General features: G+C 48.4%; 1 protein-coding gene across 1 annotated transcript; it reads left to right on the top strand.

The window, feature by feature from the left end:
- The first annotated feature begins 4,632 nt into the window (after positions 1-4,632).
- On the top strand, positions 4,633-10,777 carry LOC102132234 (golgin subfamily A member 2-like). Its single transcript, XM_065520011.1, is given in 15 exon segments — positions 4,633-4,842; positions 5,650-5,784; positions 5,892-5,999; positions 6,193-6,267; positions 6,673-7,053; positions 7,264-7,344; positions 8,397-8,619; positions 8,704-8,809; positions 9,231-9,303; positions 9,565-9,783; positions 9,872-9,974; positions 10,056-10,156; positions 10,251-10,416; positions 10,508-10,655; positions 10,657-10,777. Coding segments are annotated over 15 exon segments (2,172 nt in total). The 3' UTR covers positions 10,700-10,777.
- The last annotated feature ends 7,349 nt before the right edge of the window (positions 10,778-18,126 follow it).

The following is an 18,126-nucleotide window of genomic DNA, read 5'->3' as shown; positions in this document are numbered from 1 at the left end:
TTCTGGGACCAGATTGCCCTTCAGTCAGTGGTCTCTGGAGTGCGATCTGCTCATCTTCTGTGTAACAGATCTTGAGAAACTGAACTTGACAGCTTGAATCTTCCTCATATCATCTCAACCTGGAATGCTTTGAGTGCCACAGGATAAATGTGGGACATCTTTCTGAAGCATCAGTTTCCCTTGATTCTCTTGAGAGAGAAAAAAACATTAGTGTACTTACGGATGACAGTCACATAGGTTTCTAAGAGTATACCAGACCTCTCTGAAATGAGGCTTAGGTTGTTCTCTTTCTGATAAATTCCTAGATTTAACAGAAAGGCTGCCTTCTGCCATGAGGACACATTGATATAAAAGTTTGAGAGGTACTGGTGCACTTCTTAACACTAACAGACATGTGAGGATATATGACTCTAAACCACGCAGTGTAGAGTCCCTGCCCACTTAATGTTTACTTTTCTACCTCTACCTCTGGTTTTGGTCCCTGGCAGCTGCTGATTCATGGCAAAACCCCAGAGCTTGGAGTCAGAAGACTGAGTTTAAGTTCCAGTATTGCCCTTTTTTTTTTTTTTTTAGCCATGATATCAATCCCTCTCAATCACTAAGTGATTGTGGCAACACTTTGTACAGTTGTTGTTGGCATTAAATCAGATGGTGTATAAGATTATTTTGTAAAACCTGTAAAGGAGGATGTGACTGTAGGGGCTTGTAGTTCTCATGAGTGTTACTGCTCTTCTTTCCCACAGTTAAAAGAATAACAGCAGACGGCCGGGCGCGGTGGCTCAAGCCTGTAATCCCAGCACTTTGGGAGGCCGAAGCGGGTGGATCACGAGGTCAGGAGATCGAGACTATCCTGGCTAACATGGTGAAACCCCGTCTCTAGTAAAAATACAAAAAACTAGCCGGACGTGGTGGCGGGCGCCTGTAGTCTCAGCTACTTGGGAGGCTGAGGTGGGAGAATGGCGTGAACCCGGGAGGCGGAGCTTGCAGTGAGCCGAGATCACGCCACTGCACTCCAGCCTGGGAGACACAGTGAGACTCCGTCTCAAAAAAAAAAAAAAAAAAAAAAAAGAATAACAGCAGAGGAACAGCCCTGGTGTTCCAGCAGGAGTGAAGAGAAAAAAGAAAAAAAATCACAGTAGCTCTGAGACAACCACTCCTGGTGGTTGCCACTCACCTGGGGATATGAGTCTTGGCTGGCCAGGCTCCTGGGGATAGTGGGCCCAAGGGGCAGTAGAGGGTAATTGTTAAGACTGTGGAAGAACTGCTGGGTACTGATTAAGAATTCTGGGTTTGAATCCTACCTCTCCATCTGCTAGGGATATGATTTAGGGCAAGTTGCTTGAGCTCTTTGGGCCTCTCTTTTCACATCTGTAAAATAGAATGGTGTTGCTTGACTTCCATTTGTGAAGTGTAAATGAGATTTGTAATTCCTGTTGTTTTTATGTTAATCCCTAGTACATGGCCTGCTGTAAACACCCAGGACAGCCAGGAAATGGTTGTTGTTGTTTGATTTTTCTCATCCCCAGTCTCAAGGGGAAGCCAGGCCAATGAGAACAGCCACTTGCCATCAGGCTGTCCCTTTAGAAGTCACTGAAAGGGCCCCAGGATGTGGTAAGGAGGGCCCCAGGCACTAGAATTAAGAGAAGATCTAACTTACCACCAGATTGCTGGGTGACCATAGAAAAATAAACACTTCTTCCCATGGGCTTCAGTTTCCTCCTCTGTAAGAAGATACTGGATAAGATCAATGTCTTTAAATCTTGTTTTTTAGTTGGAGCCCCCTTTGTTCAAGTGAACCCTTTACTCAAAAGTCTGTTTTTTTTAAATGCAGGTGGTGGTGTGGAGCTCTACTAGATTCATCGCCCAGGTCCTGGGCCTGAGGAGAGGGGTCTAGTGAGCAGATTAAGAGCTGCATTGGTCAGGTGACTCCACTCTGACTGCATTGCTCAGGAGACTCTTCCATCCATTTGTTCCTGCCCCGGCAAGGCAGCGGGTGGCCGTTTGGAAGAATGGCACAGGCCGTGGTTTTGATCTCGGCTCTGCTTCGGCCGTTCGTTTCCCTGAACCCACGTTTTCCTCCTTCCCTGACTTTCTTGCTTCTCTCTAAGCCACTTCTGTCTTTCTCCCCCTGCCCTTGTTTTCCCTTTTTACCTCCTGCAGATTCAGGACATTCTGAAGGTGCTGGTGTTCATCCTTAACCATTCCAATGGGGTAGCGCTCTCCTATTGGACAAATGCAAGGCGAAGCAGTGCTGAGACACCTCTCTGGCTTGTTCTCTCCAGCTGTGCATGCCCCTGAGGCTTCTCTGCTTTGGGGGATACTTTGGTTTATTTTATGTTGCTGCCATTAACCTTCAGCCTGTTTATGTCTGCTTCTTCACCTGCTCGATTGAGTTTTTTTCTTCCCTGCATCTTTTACCATCTTGGAGAAGGTGAGATATGCCTTAAAGTTTAAAAGTAATTTGGGAATAATGTACAGAGCAGGCATGTAGGATTTGTGGCTTTTTTTTTTTTTTTTTTTTTTTTTTTTTGAGACAGGGTCTCACTCTCTCACCCAAACTGGAGTGTAGTGGTGTGATCTCAGCTTACTGCAACCTCTGCCTCCCGGGTTCAAGTGATTCTCAGACTAAGGCAAGCCTCCTGAGTAGTTGGGATTACAGGCACCTGCCACCATGCCCAACTAATCTTTGTATTTTTAGTAGAGGGTTTCACCTCTACTAAAGGGTTTCACCATGTTGGCCAGGCTGGCTTGAACTCCTGACTTCAAGTGATCCACTTGCCCCCACCTCCCAAAGTGCTGGGATTACAGGCATGAGCCATCATGCCCGGCCTGGGACTTGGGCTTTTGAATGCCCAGTGTGGTACTCTTAGACTAAGAGAGATGAAAAAACAACAACAACACAACAACAAAAAAACAACCTTTAGGTTTTGCCCTAAAGGCAAGGATCTATAGACCACATAAATGTTTGTGCTTATTTTGCATTAACTCATTTTGGTTTAAGAATAGGGAACATAGGGTTAAGAGAAAATGAGTTCATATTATAGTTGGAAGGGTTGAAGCTATTTTTTCAGAGGAATTAACCGTAAAAGATGTGAGGTTAACCAAACAGATGAGTGACCAAGACCCTAATCTCTTGAAAATCAAATGGGCACTTACCATATTTACTGGGCTTTTGACAATGAAGGCACTTTGCTAAATAAACAGTGGAGAGAATAGCTGAACAATGTAGGGTGCAGACTGAGGGAGGCAGACTCCTCTGAAGGAGGCAAGAGAGAAATATGGAACATTCCAAATGCTCAGCTCAGGGTGAGGTTGGTTCTGAATGGACTCAAGGGTGGAGGAGGTGACATTTGAGGTTGGCTGGAAGATTAAAGGTGGGTAACATGCATCCATATGGGGAGTGGGGGAGGCAGGGGGAGCAGTGAGGTCATGGCCATGATTATGAACTCACAGAGCACCTTTCAGGAGCACAAAGAGCCTGGTAGAAGGCAGGGCATAGGGACACATGGGGCTTGGAGATGACCTCCTCTGGCTGTGATTTGGCATTTCCTCCATATCTAACTTGCCTGGGAGACTCCTGCCAAGCCAAAGGAGCAGGGCAAGAGTGGAGGCCGATCCTGCTGGATATGGGCATGGGGAGGGAGACTGACAGAGCACTCTTGGCTGCTGTTAGAGAGTTGTTCAGTCATCACACCTGTTACCCCCAGTAGGTCAGGTCTGTCCAGGTGCTGTGACTCACCTTGCTGGCTCAGAAGAGACACTGAATGATACGGTGGGGAGCACAGGCCTAGAGGAATCCTGCAGCCATGCCCAGCCCAGGTTCTGGAAACAAAGGCCCAGATCCCCATATTTCCTTCTTGCTGTTTTGTTTTTGTTTTCATTTTTGTTTTTGAGATAGAGTCTCACTCTCTCTCCTGGAATGCAGTGGTGCAATTTTGGCTCCCTACTGCCTCCGCCTCCCAAGTTCAAGTGATGCTCGTGCCTCAGTCTTCCCAGTAGCTCGGAAAACAGACAAGCACCATCATGCCTGGTTAATTTGTTTGTATTTTTAGTGGAGACGGGGTTTCACCATGTTGCCCAGGCTGGTCTCAAACTCCTGGCCTCAAGTGATTCACCTACCTCAGCCTCCCAAAGTGCTGGGATTACATGCATGAGCCACTGTGCCCGGCCCCTTGCTGTTTTTATACTTTCTCTATAGCCATAATTGTTTCCCATGTAAGTTTTTTTTTTTTTTTAATTTCTTATTTTTATTACCCCTGCATCATCTGCTACTCTGAAGGATCTGGAGGTAAGAGGCCCTGGGCCAAGGTGCAGTGACCCTGTAGGCCAGCCCCCCAACCTCCTCCCACAGTGGGGGCTGGGTGCCCCTCTGCCAGTTGAGACAGCCCACACACATCCCAGCCATAATGACTGTTCTCTCTACCTCTCCCCACAATCCTCCTCCAATTTCTCCTCTCTGCATGCGCCTCAGAACCAGTACCAAGAACTAGCAGTAGCCCTGGACTCGAGCTCCACAACAATCGGTCAAGTCAATGAAAACACTGAGTCATTGCTAAGAGTCCAGTGGCATCCCCTGATTCCATGCTACTAATCCTGGGCTTCAGTTTCCCCTTGGGGTCCTGAAGAAAGGGCATGGGGGCCCCTAGTGCCAAGGGCAAATGGGGAGCTGGGGTGCCCAGGCCTCACCTGGAGGGACCCCAGAGCACAGAGTGCAGCACGGCTCTTCTGTTACTGCCCTCTTTGCTGCAGGATGGAGTCCTGCCCAGAAGGCAGCATGGCCATTTCTTGCTGCTTTTGTGTGTGGTTGTTAGAGGCAGCCTGGGGCTGAGTCAACTGCTGTGGGTTAGTTGGGGGGCACTGTGGGAGTGAGCACTGGATGCAGAGCTTGGAAGCCAAGTGCCCACCCTGCCCTTACCTGGCTGTGGCCTTGACCAAGTCCTAGGTGGGAGATTGGGTACTTGTACTGTGAAGGTACGGAAGAGTACCTTTAGTACGTTACCATTTGTGTAGAGAGGGGGAACGTGTGTGTGTTTGTGTGCACATACTATGATAATATACATAAAACATATCTGCAAGGATTTGTAAAACAATTCAGCAGAGAGCAACAGGGTGGCTGAGAGATACTTCCCTTCTGTATCTTCTGAGTTTTGGACTATGTGAGTGTATCATCCTTTCAAAAAGTGAGCAAAAGATTAATTTCCTCCTATCTGTGCCCCCACCCCCAGCAAGTAAAATGGGCTTAGAGAATAGGATAGATCTGGGTATTCAAATCCCAGCTCTGTCTAAGTGATCTTAGGCAAGCACTTAACCTCTAATACTCCATGTTTTTCATCTACACAATAGAGGTAATCATAGTAACTATCTCATATGGTGGTTGTGAGGATTCAATGGGATCGTTAGCATGGTGCCTGGTGAAGCACTCAATAATGGTTCAAACAGTGGTAGTAATAACAGTAAGAACAATAGCAATATTATCTGTTCTCTCTGGGCCTCTGTCAGCCAGCTGTAAATTTAATCTTTTTCCCTGTCCCTTCCAACTGTACTGAGTTCTTTTAAAAACCAGGCCATGGGCTTAGAAATGCCTTGACCCTTTACTGACCAAGTTGTATATTGAGCCTAGCCCTAGCCCTTTTAAGGGGCACTGGGTAGAACAGCCCGGGCTCCCCAGACAGAAACTTCTCACTCTTCACCATCCAGTCCTCAAGCCACTGTGAAGCAGTCCTCGAGCGGCAGTTACAGCAGTCCATAAAGGCACGGGCACAGCTGGAAGCACACACGACACAGGTGAGGCTTTGCACAGGGTGGTATGTGGAAGAAAGATGACCCCAGGTGGCCAGAAGCAGGTGAGGATCAGGGACAGCTCTTCCTAACTTCTGTGCCCATGGTTGCAGATAAGGGAATCGCTTAAACAAGCCCAGCTAGAGAGAGATGAATATGCTCAACATCTAAAAGGAGAGAGGGCCCGGTGGCAGCAGAGAGTATGGAAAATGTCAGAGGAGGTGAGGTCTGACCCTTAAGCCCCCCACCTTAGATAGGTCACTGGATCTTTCTAGACATCTGTAAAATGGGAATAGTACAGCCAGTACGGTCATGGGTCTGGGCTTTGTGGAGGTGGAGGCAGAGAGGGAGATGGTAGCCTGTCCAGCCACCAGCCCCTCTCTCCAGGACCCTTTCCCCCTGTGCTTTGGACAGGTTTGCACATTGAAGGAGGAGAAGAAACATGACACGCATCGGGTACAGGAGCTGGAGGGGAGCTTGGCCGAACTCATAAACTAGATGGGTAAGATGGGCTGTCATGGCCTGGGAGCAGGACTGGCATCAGAGGGTTGTGGGGGTGGCTTAGAATGCCCCAGGGAGGTGGGTGGATGGAAGGGCTTTGAGGCAGAGGGAAAGAGGTCTGTGCCAGGAGACGGCAAGTCTTGTAATCTCCGTGAGCCTCAGTGTCCCCATCAGTAAACAGGGAGGAGTGCCCATTGTCAGCCACCCACAGGGCTCTCTATCTGAAAGTGGCCTGGAAGATGGGCTACCATCCGAGTGCGAGGAATAATTAGCAGTGAGGCCAAGTTTGGGGAGCCTGAGAGGAGCTGTGCACCAAGAGAAGGGCTTGTATTTGTTGTTTTGTTTCTGAGAATCCAGAGGACCTTGTTGTCTGCTTCCTTTCTCAGCTGAACCCCACCCCCGGAGCCCCCAGCAGGGCCCTCTGTGGTGGAACAGCACCTACAAGCTGAGGCCGAGCACATGAGGAAGGAGCTGGAGAGTCTGGCAGGACAGCTCCAGGCTCAGGTGCAAAACAGTCAAGGCTTGAGTCACCTGAACTGGGAGCAGAAGGAGACTCGGCTGCTGGAACAGGAAAGGCTGTGGGAGCGGGAGGAGAGGCTGCGGGAGCGGGAGGAGAGGCTGCTGGAGCTGGAGCAGAAAGCCAGGCTCTGGGAGGAGCAGGCAGAGACACGCATGCAAACCTTTCAGAATCGCACCCCCATCAACTGCGCACTCTCTCAGAACCAAGAGCTCCATGAGCAGCTGGCTGAGCCACAGAGCAGCTTTGAGGAGCTGGTGCATTGCCCCACCTGGGGTGCCTGCCCTCCTCCTTAACCCTCCAGGCCTTTGATTCCCCTCCTGTAAAATGGGGAAGTGTAGCCCTCACTTGAAATGGTAACTCTAAAGGCACCTGCCTCCATGATTCCTGGTGCCATGGGAGGTAGACACCAAGTTCTGGGGTCTCCAGCTGCGGTGGGTGGCCGCTGATTGCTTCTCTCTGTCCAGAACAACCAGAATAAGAGTGCACTGCAGTTGCAGCAGCAAGTAAAGGAGCTGCAGGAGAAGCTGAGCAAGCTGAAGGAGAGGGTAACCTCTGACCCATCCAAGAAGGGCTGGGAGGTGAGCACCAGCCTCTGGGGAGGGGAGGTGCAAGGCCAAAGGCAGCTCCAGCCTGGGGACAGGTGACCCCAGCGCCCTCCAGGGCAGTCCTGTGACTGTTTCTTGCTTCCTGCCCTCTGACTTTTAGAGATGGGTAGCCTTGGGCTCCTCCCAGGTGTGGACATCATCATCCCAGCTAGGCATGGAGCTCCCCAATCATAGGGGAAGAGTCAGTGGTATAAGAAGCTCCTTATTTCAGGCGCAGTGGCTCACACCTGTAATCCTAACACTGGGAAGCTGAGGCTGGAGAATCACTTGGGGTCTGGAGTTTGAGACCAGCCCTGACAACATGGCAAAACCTCATCTCTACTAAAATCACACACACACACACACACACACACACACACACACACACACACACACATACAGATTAGCCAGGCATGGTGGTACATGCCTGTAATCCTAGCTACTCAGGAGGCTGAGGCATGAGAATCGCTTGAGCCCAGGAAGTGGAGGTTGCAGTGAGCTAAGATTGCACCACTGCACTCCAGCCTGGGCCAGAGTGACATTCTGTCTCAAAAGAAAACAAAACAAAAACAAAAAAGTCTCCTTAGATTCAAACTGGATTCTGGCTTCGGTTCCACTAGTCACCATTCAACTACTTTACATCTCTAAATCTCTGTTCCTTTAACTTCAAAAGGAAGTTAGCATTTTCCTTGCTGAGGTGCTGAGGATTAGATGAGGTAATACATGGAAAGCATTAGGCATGTAAGCACACTTAGCAGATGGTGGTTGGCTCCCTCTGCTTTTCTACCAGCCTGTGGCCTACAGTTTAAATGGTGGGAAGAAGTGTGTAAGATTTGAGGCTGGCAAAGGAGGCATGGGGTTCTAGGAAAGGGAGGCAGTCACTTAGGCCTGGAGCAAGGGGCCAGGGGCCTGGGTGGGTGACAGAGCCCCACAGAGTCCTCAATACCCTATTAATGGGCCCAGAATCTGGAAGCCAGCCACCACGTACCCTTACGCCCACGGTCTTCCTGCAGGTGAAGTTGAAGAACCAAGAGGCTCAGAGTCTGCAGCAGCAGGGAGACCAGTTCCTGGGTCACCTGCAGCAGTATGTGGCTGCCTGTCAGCAGCTGGTCTCTGAGAAGGAGGCGCTGCGCAGGCAGTTACTGCTGCAGACCCAGCTCATGGACCAGCTGCAGCAGCATGAAGCTCAGGGCAAAGTGGTGGCTGAGATGGCCCGCCGAAAGTTGCAGGAGACCCAGGAGAGGGAACTGCTGAGGATGAGGCCTTGAGGGGGATGACCTGGCAACCTCCGTGCCTTCTCACTCTCGTTCCTCACCCCTTAGGAGCGCCTGGAAGCTACCAGCCGGCAGAACCAGCAGCTTCAGGCTCAGTTGAGCCTCACGGCACTCCCTGGGCAAGGTACAGGAGACTGCTCAGAGGAAGAGGAGAGAGCCCCAGAAGGAAAGGGGGACTGTTAGCAGCATAGGATTGAGGAGTTGGAAGAGACCTTTAGAACAGCTGGTCATTATGCTCACCAGATGTCTGCACTAAGTTCGGCATCAATAGTGTGACCTCCTAGGATTGGGGGGCCACCAGGTTGCCTAAAGATGGGTGAACTGGTCCAGGTCAGAAAGGGAGCAGGTCAGAACTGCCACACCGACAGTAGTGGGACTGTGCCTGGGCCGTATAGCAAGATCTTGGTTCTTAAAAGTAAAAATAAAGAACAGCAGCTCATTCCCTTCTGGGGAGGGGCTGGTTCAGGGTTACACAGTGAGGGTGAAGGCAGAGGTGGGCTCGCAGTACCTCCCTTGTCGGGTTGTCTGAGGACCCCTCCGTCCGCCCTCCACAGGAGATGGAGGAGGACATCTGGACAATGAGGAAGAGGAGGTGCCTCGGCCCATGCTGAGCATCCTGGAGGACCTGGAGAGCCGGGAGGTAATGGTGAGACTGACTCCCCCTGCTCTCGCTTTGCCACCTTCCTCTGTGGTCCCTCCCAGACCCCTTTATGCTCTTGGTTTCCCCACCTTCTGATTTTTGTGGGCCCTCACACCTTCTGGGTGCCAGTGGTCAGACATCATTTCACCTGTGCATTTCACCAACAGGTGCACTCTCCAAGGCCCCAAGGGAAGGGGCTGCGCTCCACCTCCCTGCCCCGTTTTTTCTGTAGATGCCCCTACAACAATACTCACCTCTTGCCTTCAGGTGGCATTTTTCAACTCCACTGGAGCCAGTGCCCAGGAGAAACAGGCACAGCTATGCGGGCAGCTGAAGGAGCAAAGGGTGTGGTGCCAGTGCCTGACTCACCTTGTGGCCTTGGCCCAGAAGGAGCCCAAGGCAGTGGCCCCAGCTCCAGGGACTGAGGGTGAGTCTGTGTGTGGGCAGACCCACCAGGCCCTGCAGGGGGCCATGGAGAAGCTGCAGGTGAGTGAGTCCTGACATGGGCCAAGAAGGGTGGGGGCAGGGCAGAGAAGGTTGCTCTCAAGATGTGACCCCATTATTTTGGCCCCAGAGTGGCTTTATGGACCTCCTGAAGGAGAAGGCGGACGTGAAGGAGCGGGTGGAGAAATTAGAGCTTCGATTTGTCCACCTAGCGAGAAAGACAGACACCATCAGTGAGTGAGAGGCCAGGGAAGGCAGGGGGAGCTGCAAGGCCATTGGAGGGGCCCCAGCATCTGAGCCCTGTCCTCCTGCAGGAAAGTACATCACAACATAGGAGAGCCAGAGGGCAGTGCCAAAGATGCAGCACCAGGAGGGGGACATCATCAGGCTGGCCCAGGACAAGGAGGAGATGAAGGTAGGGTGTGCAGCATCTCTGCGGGGGTAGGCGTGGGCATGGGCGTGGGCGAGGACACTGGCACCGGCGTGCAGCTGAGCACCCCTCCCTTCAGGTGAAACTGCTGGAGCTGCAGGATCTGGTGTTGCGGCTTGGTGGCAACCACAACGAGGGGCATGGCAAATTCCTGGCCGCTGCCCAGAACCCTGCTGATGATTGCGCTCCAGGTGCCCAAGCCCCCCGGAGCCTGGGGCTGCTGACAAGCAGCAGGGTGAGTAGAGGCCTCAGGCGGGGCGGGCAGGCAGGAGCAGGGGAGGTTCCACTGCACTCAGATGCCCACTCTCCTCTCTCCGAAGATTTTTGTGAGGTGAGCTGACAGCCTGGAGCCTGCACCAGGAGTGGCCAGGGAGGTTTGTCCCCACGACGACCCCACTGCACAGCAGCTCATGCAGCTGCTTCCTGAGATGCAGGACCCCCAGGAGCACCCAGACTTGGACAGCAACCCCTTCATGCCATTCTTTTCAGGCTGCCAAGAACAGGGAGCTAAACATCACCATCATCTAAGAGCTGGCCAAGAAATTAAAAAAGAAAAAAAAGTGATGGGGTTAATCTCCTACACAATTCATTTACTTCATTCGAACCTTAGAGCCACTCATGATTGTTTGTGTTTCTAATGTATAGTTTACATTTATTTGTAAAAAATTAAAGGAGAGTGGGTCTTTCCCTGATGTTCACTCTGGCATCCCTTAGCATTTTTCTTTTTTAATTTGATAATTGTAGGTCATGAGAATGCATATTGAGTTTGCCCTTACATGGTGGGAATTCAAACACGCAAAGACTCACTATTTGCACAAAACTATTCTTGGGTTTGGAATAGGCCGCCATGCTTTTTTAATGTTATTGCAGCATGTACATTCATTACAGAATTCAGGTAAAATTGGCTTATGTTCTGCTATTATGTTTGATCAAATTCTAATCATGGTGATGTCTTCATTAGCTCAATATGTGGTTTGCCCTCAAGTGTGCACTGTTTATTACTTTGTAATATGCCACTCTGAGGACTGACATTTAGAGTTGTTTAAAGGCCAAGAACTGTAAACAGCCCTTCCCTTATTTTCTGTGTCTTGGGGATGGGAGTAATAACATTTTGGGGAGCTTTTAAAATCTCACAGAGGAGGAAAATGGCCTGCTCTGGCAGGTGTGTGCAGAATAGAGTATGTTTCGGTTGTTCCGGTGCCAAGAGTGAGCGCTGTACTATGGTAGTTCCCTTAGGATTTGTATGTGCTCTGGGCTCACGAGGATATTGCATCATGAGCTGCGGCCGTTGTACCCTTTTTTGATGATCTAAAAAGGGATTATTTCTGAGAAATGAAAGGCTTCCATCATTGACTGTGGATGTGGAAAACCTTTCCAAGCTTAGAGCATCTATATCTATAATACATTTTAAAGTCAGAGTTCATGTTACCTGTTTCAATCACATGACTGCATGTCCCAGAAAACAAAAGGGCACTGGTTGGCATTCTTCTTAAGGTATTTAGTAAAGATTATAAGAAATTCTTTAAGAGTTTAAATGTCCCTGAAACAGGCATACAGGCACTAGTCAAGAATGAATTAGAGTGAAGGAAAGCTGTGTGACACCTGGCATTCCTCTCTGTTCATGGAGCTTTTTTGAGGCTAGAAGATTGATTTTACCATCTAGACCTCTCTGGCTAATACCTAGTCTTCAACCACATTGGTTAAAGACTCTGACATAGGAATTTACTTCTTTTCCTTGAATGGAAAACACTTTAAAAAATAATAACAAACATTATTATAAACTAATACATGCAAGAGTACTTAGTTGAAACAAAAAGGAGTTTTAGTAGACAGTATTATACCATATTTGAAAATCAAGGGGAAGTTTATGCAACTTAAAATGTTTACAAACCGAAGTCTACTGTTTGTGAATGTCTAAGCATTATCAAGAAAAGCAGAGTTATATTTCCTCACAAAGTTCTTTACAAAGAGTGAAATATATTTATACCTTTCAGTTTCATTTAGAGATATATTTTGTGCAGTATTTATGTTAATATGCCTATATATTATGAATGATTTCAGTTATACATTGCCTAAATGTATGACTTCATAATGCTTGGGAAAGAATCAACAGTTAAACTTCATGAAGTCCTAATGTCTGTGTTCCAAAATACATCACATTATTAGGATGTAGGGAGATATGTATGTGAGCTCCCTGGGGTGGAGATTTCTAGTTACTAGACCATCTCCATTTTTAGCATTTGGCATCCTCATGATTCTTTTATAAATATGACATTAATAGGAGAGCAATAATACGATTTTACAGATGGAATTACAGATTTGCCTGCATTTACTGAAAGAGTGCAAATATTGGGTCCTTGTGACTTTAACTGACTCTTCCAAATTGCATAAGTTTATCAATGTATTAGATAAACCCAGTTTCAGAATCATAAAGAAAAAATGTTAGACCAAATAATGTGGCTAATTAACAGCGGTACAATTTCTAGCCCAAGGGTTTAAAATGGACTTAAAGTCCTGTTCTTGCTTTTTGTTTTCTTAACTTGCCACTTTTGCATTCTTTGAGTTCAGTTTAAAGACAGTTACTTTACGTTCATTTTAAACCCCTGGGCTAGAAATTGTATGTATCACTGTTAATTAGCCACATTACTTGATCTAACATTTTTTCTTTATAATTCTGAAACTGGGTTTATCTAATACATTGGTAAATTATTTCAAAGGTATTTTTATAGTTCAAATCACTTCACTTTTACCCTGATAAATATAAATGACTGGGAATGACCCTCAGATAGCATTTAGCATCTGTAACCAATCTAACAATAATGTGTTCCTCGGGTACCTATAGATTAAATCACGTACTGGCATATTTAAGCTGGATGTCAGTCTGGAAAATAAATTTATTGTATTAATGGAAATACCATTCTGTGTAGGTATTTTGTCATATATTTAAGAAAAAGCTAAAGAGAATGAAAATTGTATGACAATAACTTGAGTCTTTCTTCAAAGTGCATGCAGTCTTTTGCAATACCTCATTCAATCAAGTATTCTCTGCCTCACTCAGTATAAGGCAGCTTTCAATTTGCTTAGAAAGCAACATTAGAAGGTTAGAGTTCATCAGAAACATAGCAGTTTAAAATGTGAGTTCAACTGAAAAAATTTGAATTTCTGTAGGAAGAATCAAAATACCTATTTAAAGATTGCAATATATGAAAATCATTTTTAAAATATTTGATTAAACATGATAGGTTTTCCAGAAATGAAAAATACCAGTTCTAAAACCAAAGCTGATTTTTAGAAAATTTGAAAATGTAAATCAGCCCTATCCACATAGCATAGTTTCTCTAAAACTTTATCTTAGTCATTTTAAAATAATATAACTATTAAAAAATGTAACTGCTATCTTAGTGTTTTGAAATTAGTTAAAACATTTTAAAATATGAATACTATGGTTTAAAAGAAAGAAAAGGATTGGGGGCAGGGGGGTGGAGGTAGAGAAAGAAATGCCAACTCCAGTCCAAAGCTTTATTTGCCAAGTTTTCTTAGAATGACTTTTACCAACTTATGAATTCTTGTAAACAGAATGTATAATGGAAATACTGAAAGACGTTTGCGTTAATTGGTATTATTGACTGCTGCTGTGATGCTACTGTAATGTAATAAATTATTAAATTATTGCAAAGGGCTGTTTTTGCCTTAACATTTTATTTTGTGTGTCTTGAAAACTATAGTATTAAAGGAATTGAGACTGCAAATGCTGGGCACGCTTGGCATGAGATAATCTGTTTTTATTTTTACAAAATTGTAATATAACCATGCAAGTGTGTTTATTAAAAGAACAGAAACTAACAAAAAGTTATGGGATTGAAAATGTTATGGGATGAAAAAGTTATGGGATAAAAAATGTTGTGGAAAAGTTGTGGCAAAAACAATTGTGGAAAAAAAGCAGAAAAAAGTCTTATGAAAAGTTATAAAAAAGGTTATGAAAAAGAAGTTATGGGATTAAAAAACAATAAAAATAAAAATAAACAATAACAATAAATAAAAAATAAACAATAAATAAAAAATAAACAATAACAATAACAATAAAAATAAATAAAAGCAGGCCCCTGTCAGCAAAGCCTGGAGAAGTGAGGCTGGAGTCTCCACCCCCACCACATCCTTACCACCCCTTCCCAGTCACCCCTTTACCATTAGGGTAGCAAGACAACACCCCTGTTTAATGGGGGAAACAAACAGACCCTTTGCCACCTTGGCCAGGGCTGAGTCCTTAAATTTCCGGATGACGATGATTGTTATTTAAGAGCCAGAGGCTGGTGGAGTTGGTTGGTTTGGAAGAGGCCTAATGGCCTCCTTATTCTCACCGAAACAACTTTTCCCTTAGGCAGGCTCCCATCTTCTCATTCCAGGCACAGCTGAGGCAGGACAGTGGGGCTAACCATAGACTAGATGAGGGCACAGGCTGCCGGGGTGGCCCCGCTTCCCCAGTGTACATGTTGTATCTGTGTAACGTTTTGTATATTCTGGGGTGTAGGGCCATCTCCTGTATTGTACCTAGCACTGGTTGGAGCTGGTATATGGGGAGGAGGTTCTAATAATGATTTGTGGCTAGGAAACTTATTTACTAATAGCACAGGACAGAGGAAGGAGGTGGGGATGGGGTCATGGCTCCCTGGTGATGTGACTCCTGTTTATTTTGCTTTTTATTTTGGAATAAATGGATTTAGCCATACTGCTTGGCTTGGTGTGTTCCTGTTTCCCTCACTGGGTCCTGGAGTTTGTGCCACTGAACGAGAAGCCCCAAAGTGTCTGAGCATGTCCAGCTGGGCTGTTGGGACCTTCCAGGCCTGTTACCTGTAAGCTGCCTGGTGACACCTGGGGGATTTCACGGGGACTGCCATGACACCTATGGGTCACAGTCCCGCCCTGACAGCCAACAGGCTCAGAAGCTTGATCTAGTGGTGACCAGGAAGGCAAGTACCAACATCCAAGGACACTGACTTCCATCCAGCCCAGGCGTCTTCCGTTCTGTCCCCTTGCCCCCCTCTCCTGTCTGCACCTGGTGGCCTGTTCTGTCTGTTCCTCCAGAGTGCCAGCTGCCCCACAGGCTCCCTCCAGGCTGAGTTCATGGTCCTGCCCTCTAGTGGCCAGAGCCGGCTTCCCAGGATAAGAGCCACCTAAGCTCCAGGGGCTTTCCAGGAAAAGTGTCCCTTGGAAAGGGTGTGGCCTTTTCACCACTCCCTGCCGGGACCAGCTCGGTTGGGGAGACCCTAACCCAGCGGCGCTAGAGGAATTAAAGACACACACACACAAATATTGAGGTGTGGAGTCTCAGGGGTCTCAGCCTTCAGAGCTGAGAGCCTCGAACAGAGATTTACCCATGTTTTTAGTAACAGCAAGCCAGTCATAAGCATTGTTTCTATAGATTATAGATTAATTAAAAGTATTCCTTACGGGAAACAAAGGGATGGGCCGAAATAAAGGGATGGGTTTGCCCAGTTATCTGCAGCAGGAGCATGTCCTTAAGGCACAGATGGCTCGTGCTATTTATTGTTTGTGGTTTAGGAATGCCTTTAAGCGGTTTTCTGCCCCAGGTGGGCCAGGTGCTCCTTGCCCTCATTCCGGTAAATCCACAACCTTCTAGCATGGGAGTCATGGCCATCACGAACATGTCACAGTGCTGCAGAGATTTTGTTTATGGCCAGTTTGGGGGCCAGTTTTTGGCCAGATTTTGGGCCAAAATCTGTTCCTAACAGCTCCCAACAGCACCCTAGAAGTGGCTTGAACTTTCCCTTCCCCAGAGCTCCACAGAGAACACAGCCAGCAGAGGATACATTCCCTGTCATCCAGAAATGGGTTTTATTCTCAGCTGAGGGACAGCAGAACTGGCAGATACTGTCAGACCACACAGCTGCCTGCACAGCATCCCCATGCTTGGTGGGGAGCAGGAGGGATGGCGGGGGCTGGCTGTCCACAGGCCGGGCATGACAGGAAGGCTCACTGGAGGTGGCACACTGTGGAGGGGCAATGTCAGGGGACAGCTTTCTTTTGTTGGGCCACAAGACTCCACAGGGACAGCACACTGACTGATTCCCTGCACTGGAGGTGAGGCAGTTGACCAGGTGTAGGTGTATGTGTGTGTGTGTGTGTGTGTGTATAAATACATATATATATAATCTATAAATATATATATACATATGAGTATTTTTTTTTCTTTCTTTCTCTCTTTTTTTTGAGACGGAGTTTCTCTCTGTTGCCCAGGCTAGAGCGCAGTGGCATGATCTTGGCTCACTGCAACCTCTGCCTCCCGGGTTCAAGCAATTCTCCTGCCTCAGCCTGCCGAGTAGCTTGGACTACAGGCACCTGCCACCACACCCAGCTAATTTTTGTAATTTTAGTAGAGACGGGATTTCACCACATTGGCCAGGCTGGTCTCAAACTCCTGACCTTGTGATCCGCCTGCCTCGGCCTCCCAAAGTGCTGGGATTACAGGCGTGAGCCACCGCGCCCGGCCTATTTATAGATATTTATAGAACAGGGCAGGGGCACACCACAGAGGGAGCACAAGTTTTCAGCGACAGTCACAGCTGGATGTGTCAGCTCTCCACTACAACAGACTAAGTCACAGATGAAGGGGGCTAGCTTTGGGGCTGGGGGAGCCACTGTCAAGTCACAGAACAGCCGCCCAGGCAGGCTTGGAAAGGGAGGTCTCTGAGAAGAGGAGGGATCTGTTTAGAGGTTGAAGTGGGGCCTGAGGCTCTCAGGATGGGACGGATTTGCCTGATCTGATTGGCTGGTAGTTGGAGAGCAAGCAGAGAGAAAACGGGAGAAAAGTGAGCAGACAGCTGGTGAGGCAAGCGCAGAGCAGGGGCAAAGCCACAGCAGCTGTGGGAGGGATGGGGAGGGGAGGGCGTGGGTGTGGGTGTGGCAAGGTTCCTGGAAAAGAGGGGCTGGAAGGGAAAGGGGAGGAAGATGGAGGGAGGAGCCGGAGCTTCACAGCTAGGTCCTGGGGGCTGTGGTGGCCCTCCACACTCTACACACGCTGGCCTCTCCCACTGCACCCAGGCAGTGCACCCACAGTTCAGACCAATGCTCAACCCCCTCCAGCTTCCCTCTTCTCTGGTCACCCTGTCTTCCAACCCACTGGCCCAGGGCCGCCTCTCATCTTGGGGAACCCCACACAACAGCCACCAGGCCTGAAAGAGAAAGAACACTGCTTGAACCGGGGTCGTGAAGCTAAAAGGGAAGGATGGCTGAAGGGTGCACCTGAGGCCCCTCTGGGGGTCAGAAAGCCCAGGACCCTCTGAAGGGACCCTGGGGGAGGCAGGGAGAACAGGCAGCTGGATGCCACTGGCCATAGACTTATAAGTCTAAGAGAGGAGCCTCAGCTGGTTGGGGGGCTGCAGGTTGCATAGGTGAGACTGGGCCCTTCCCGCTGGTAAAAGCAGAAGAGGGAGAGTCCATGGCAGGGAAGGCAGGTGGACTCACAGGGCGGAGCTCAGCTGGGCCAGCAGGCACTGTGGTCCCCTTGGCTGAATAGCATAGGTGACCCCTAGGAGCAACAGGCCAAGGTGCATGAGCCCGCTGGCTGGCGATAGTGCTTCAGCGGGAGCCAGGGACCCTGCCTTCAGTCACATGCTAGCAGCTATGATGGTACCTGGAAGGGAGGGAAGGGGGCTGTGTGTCCCTGCCTGGCCTGTGAGGTGTGTTGTGGGATGACCATGTGTATGGGGCTCTCAAGATTTTATCCTAGATCACCACTGGATTGCCGCCAGATAGAGGAGGTGGGACCCTGACTATCACCCCTGCTCTGCACTCCCAGGCTGGGAGCTGGATGCCCTGCCCTGCCAGCATGACTCAGACTGCACGACAGGTGTGCCCAGGATGACGTTCGTAGGTCTCTGGCCGCCTCCGAGTCCAGCCACACACACAACCCCCTCCAAGTTCCCAGCCCCTACGCC

Source organism: Macaca fascicularis, chromosome 9 (assembly GCF_037993035.2).
Source record: "Macaca fascicularis isolate 582-1 chromosome 9, T2T-MFA8v1.1".
NCBI lineage: Eukaryota > Metazoa > Chordata > Mammalia > Primates > Cercopithecidae > Macaca > Macaca fascicularis.
Note: the sequence above shows the minus strand (reverse complement) of the source record. Positions and strands in the feature narration are given on the sequence as shown.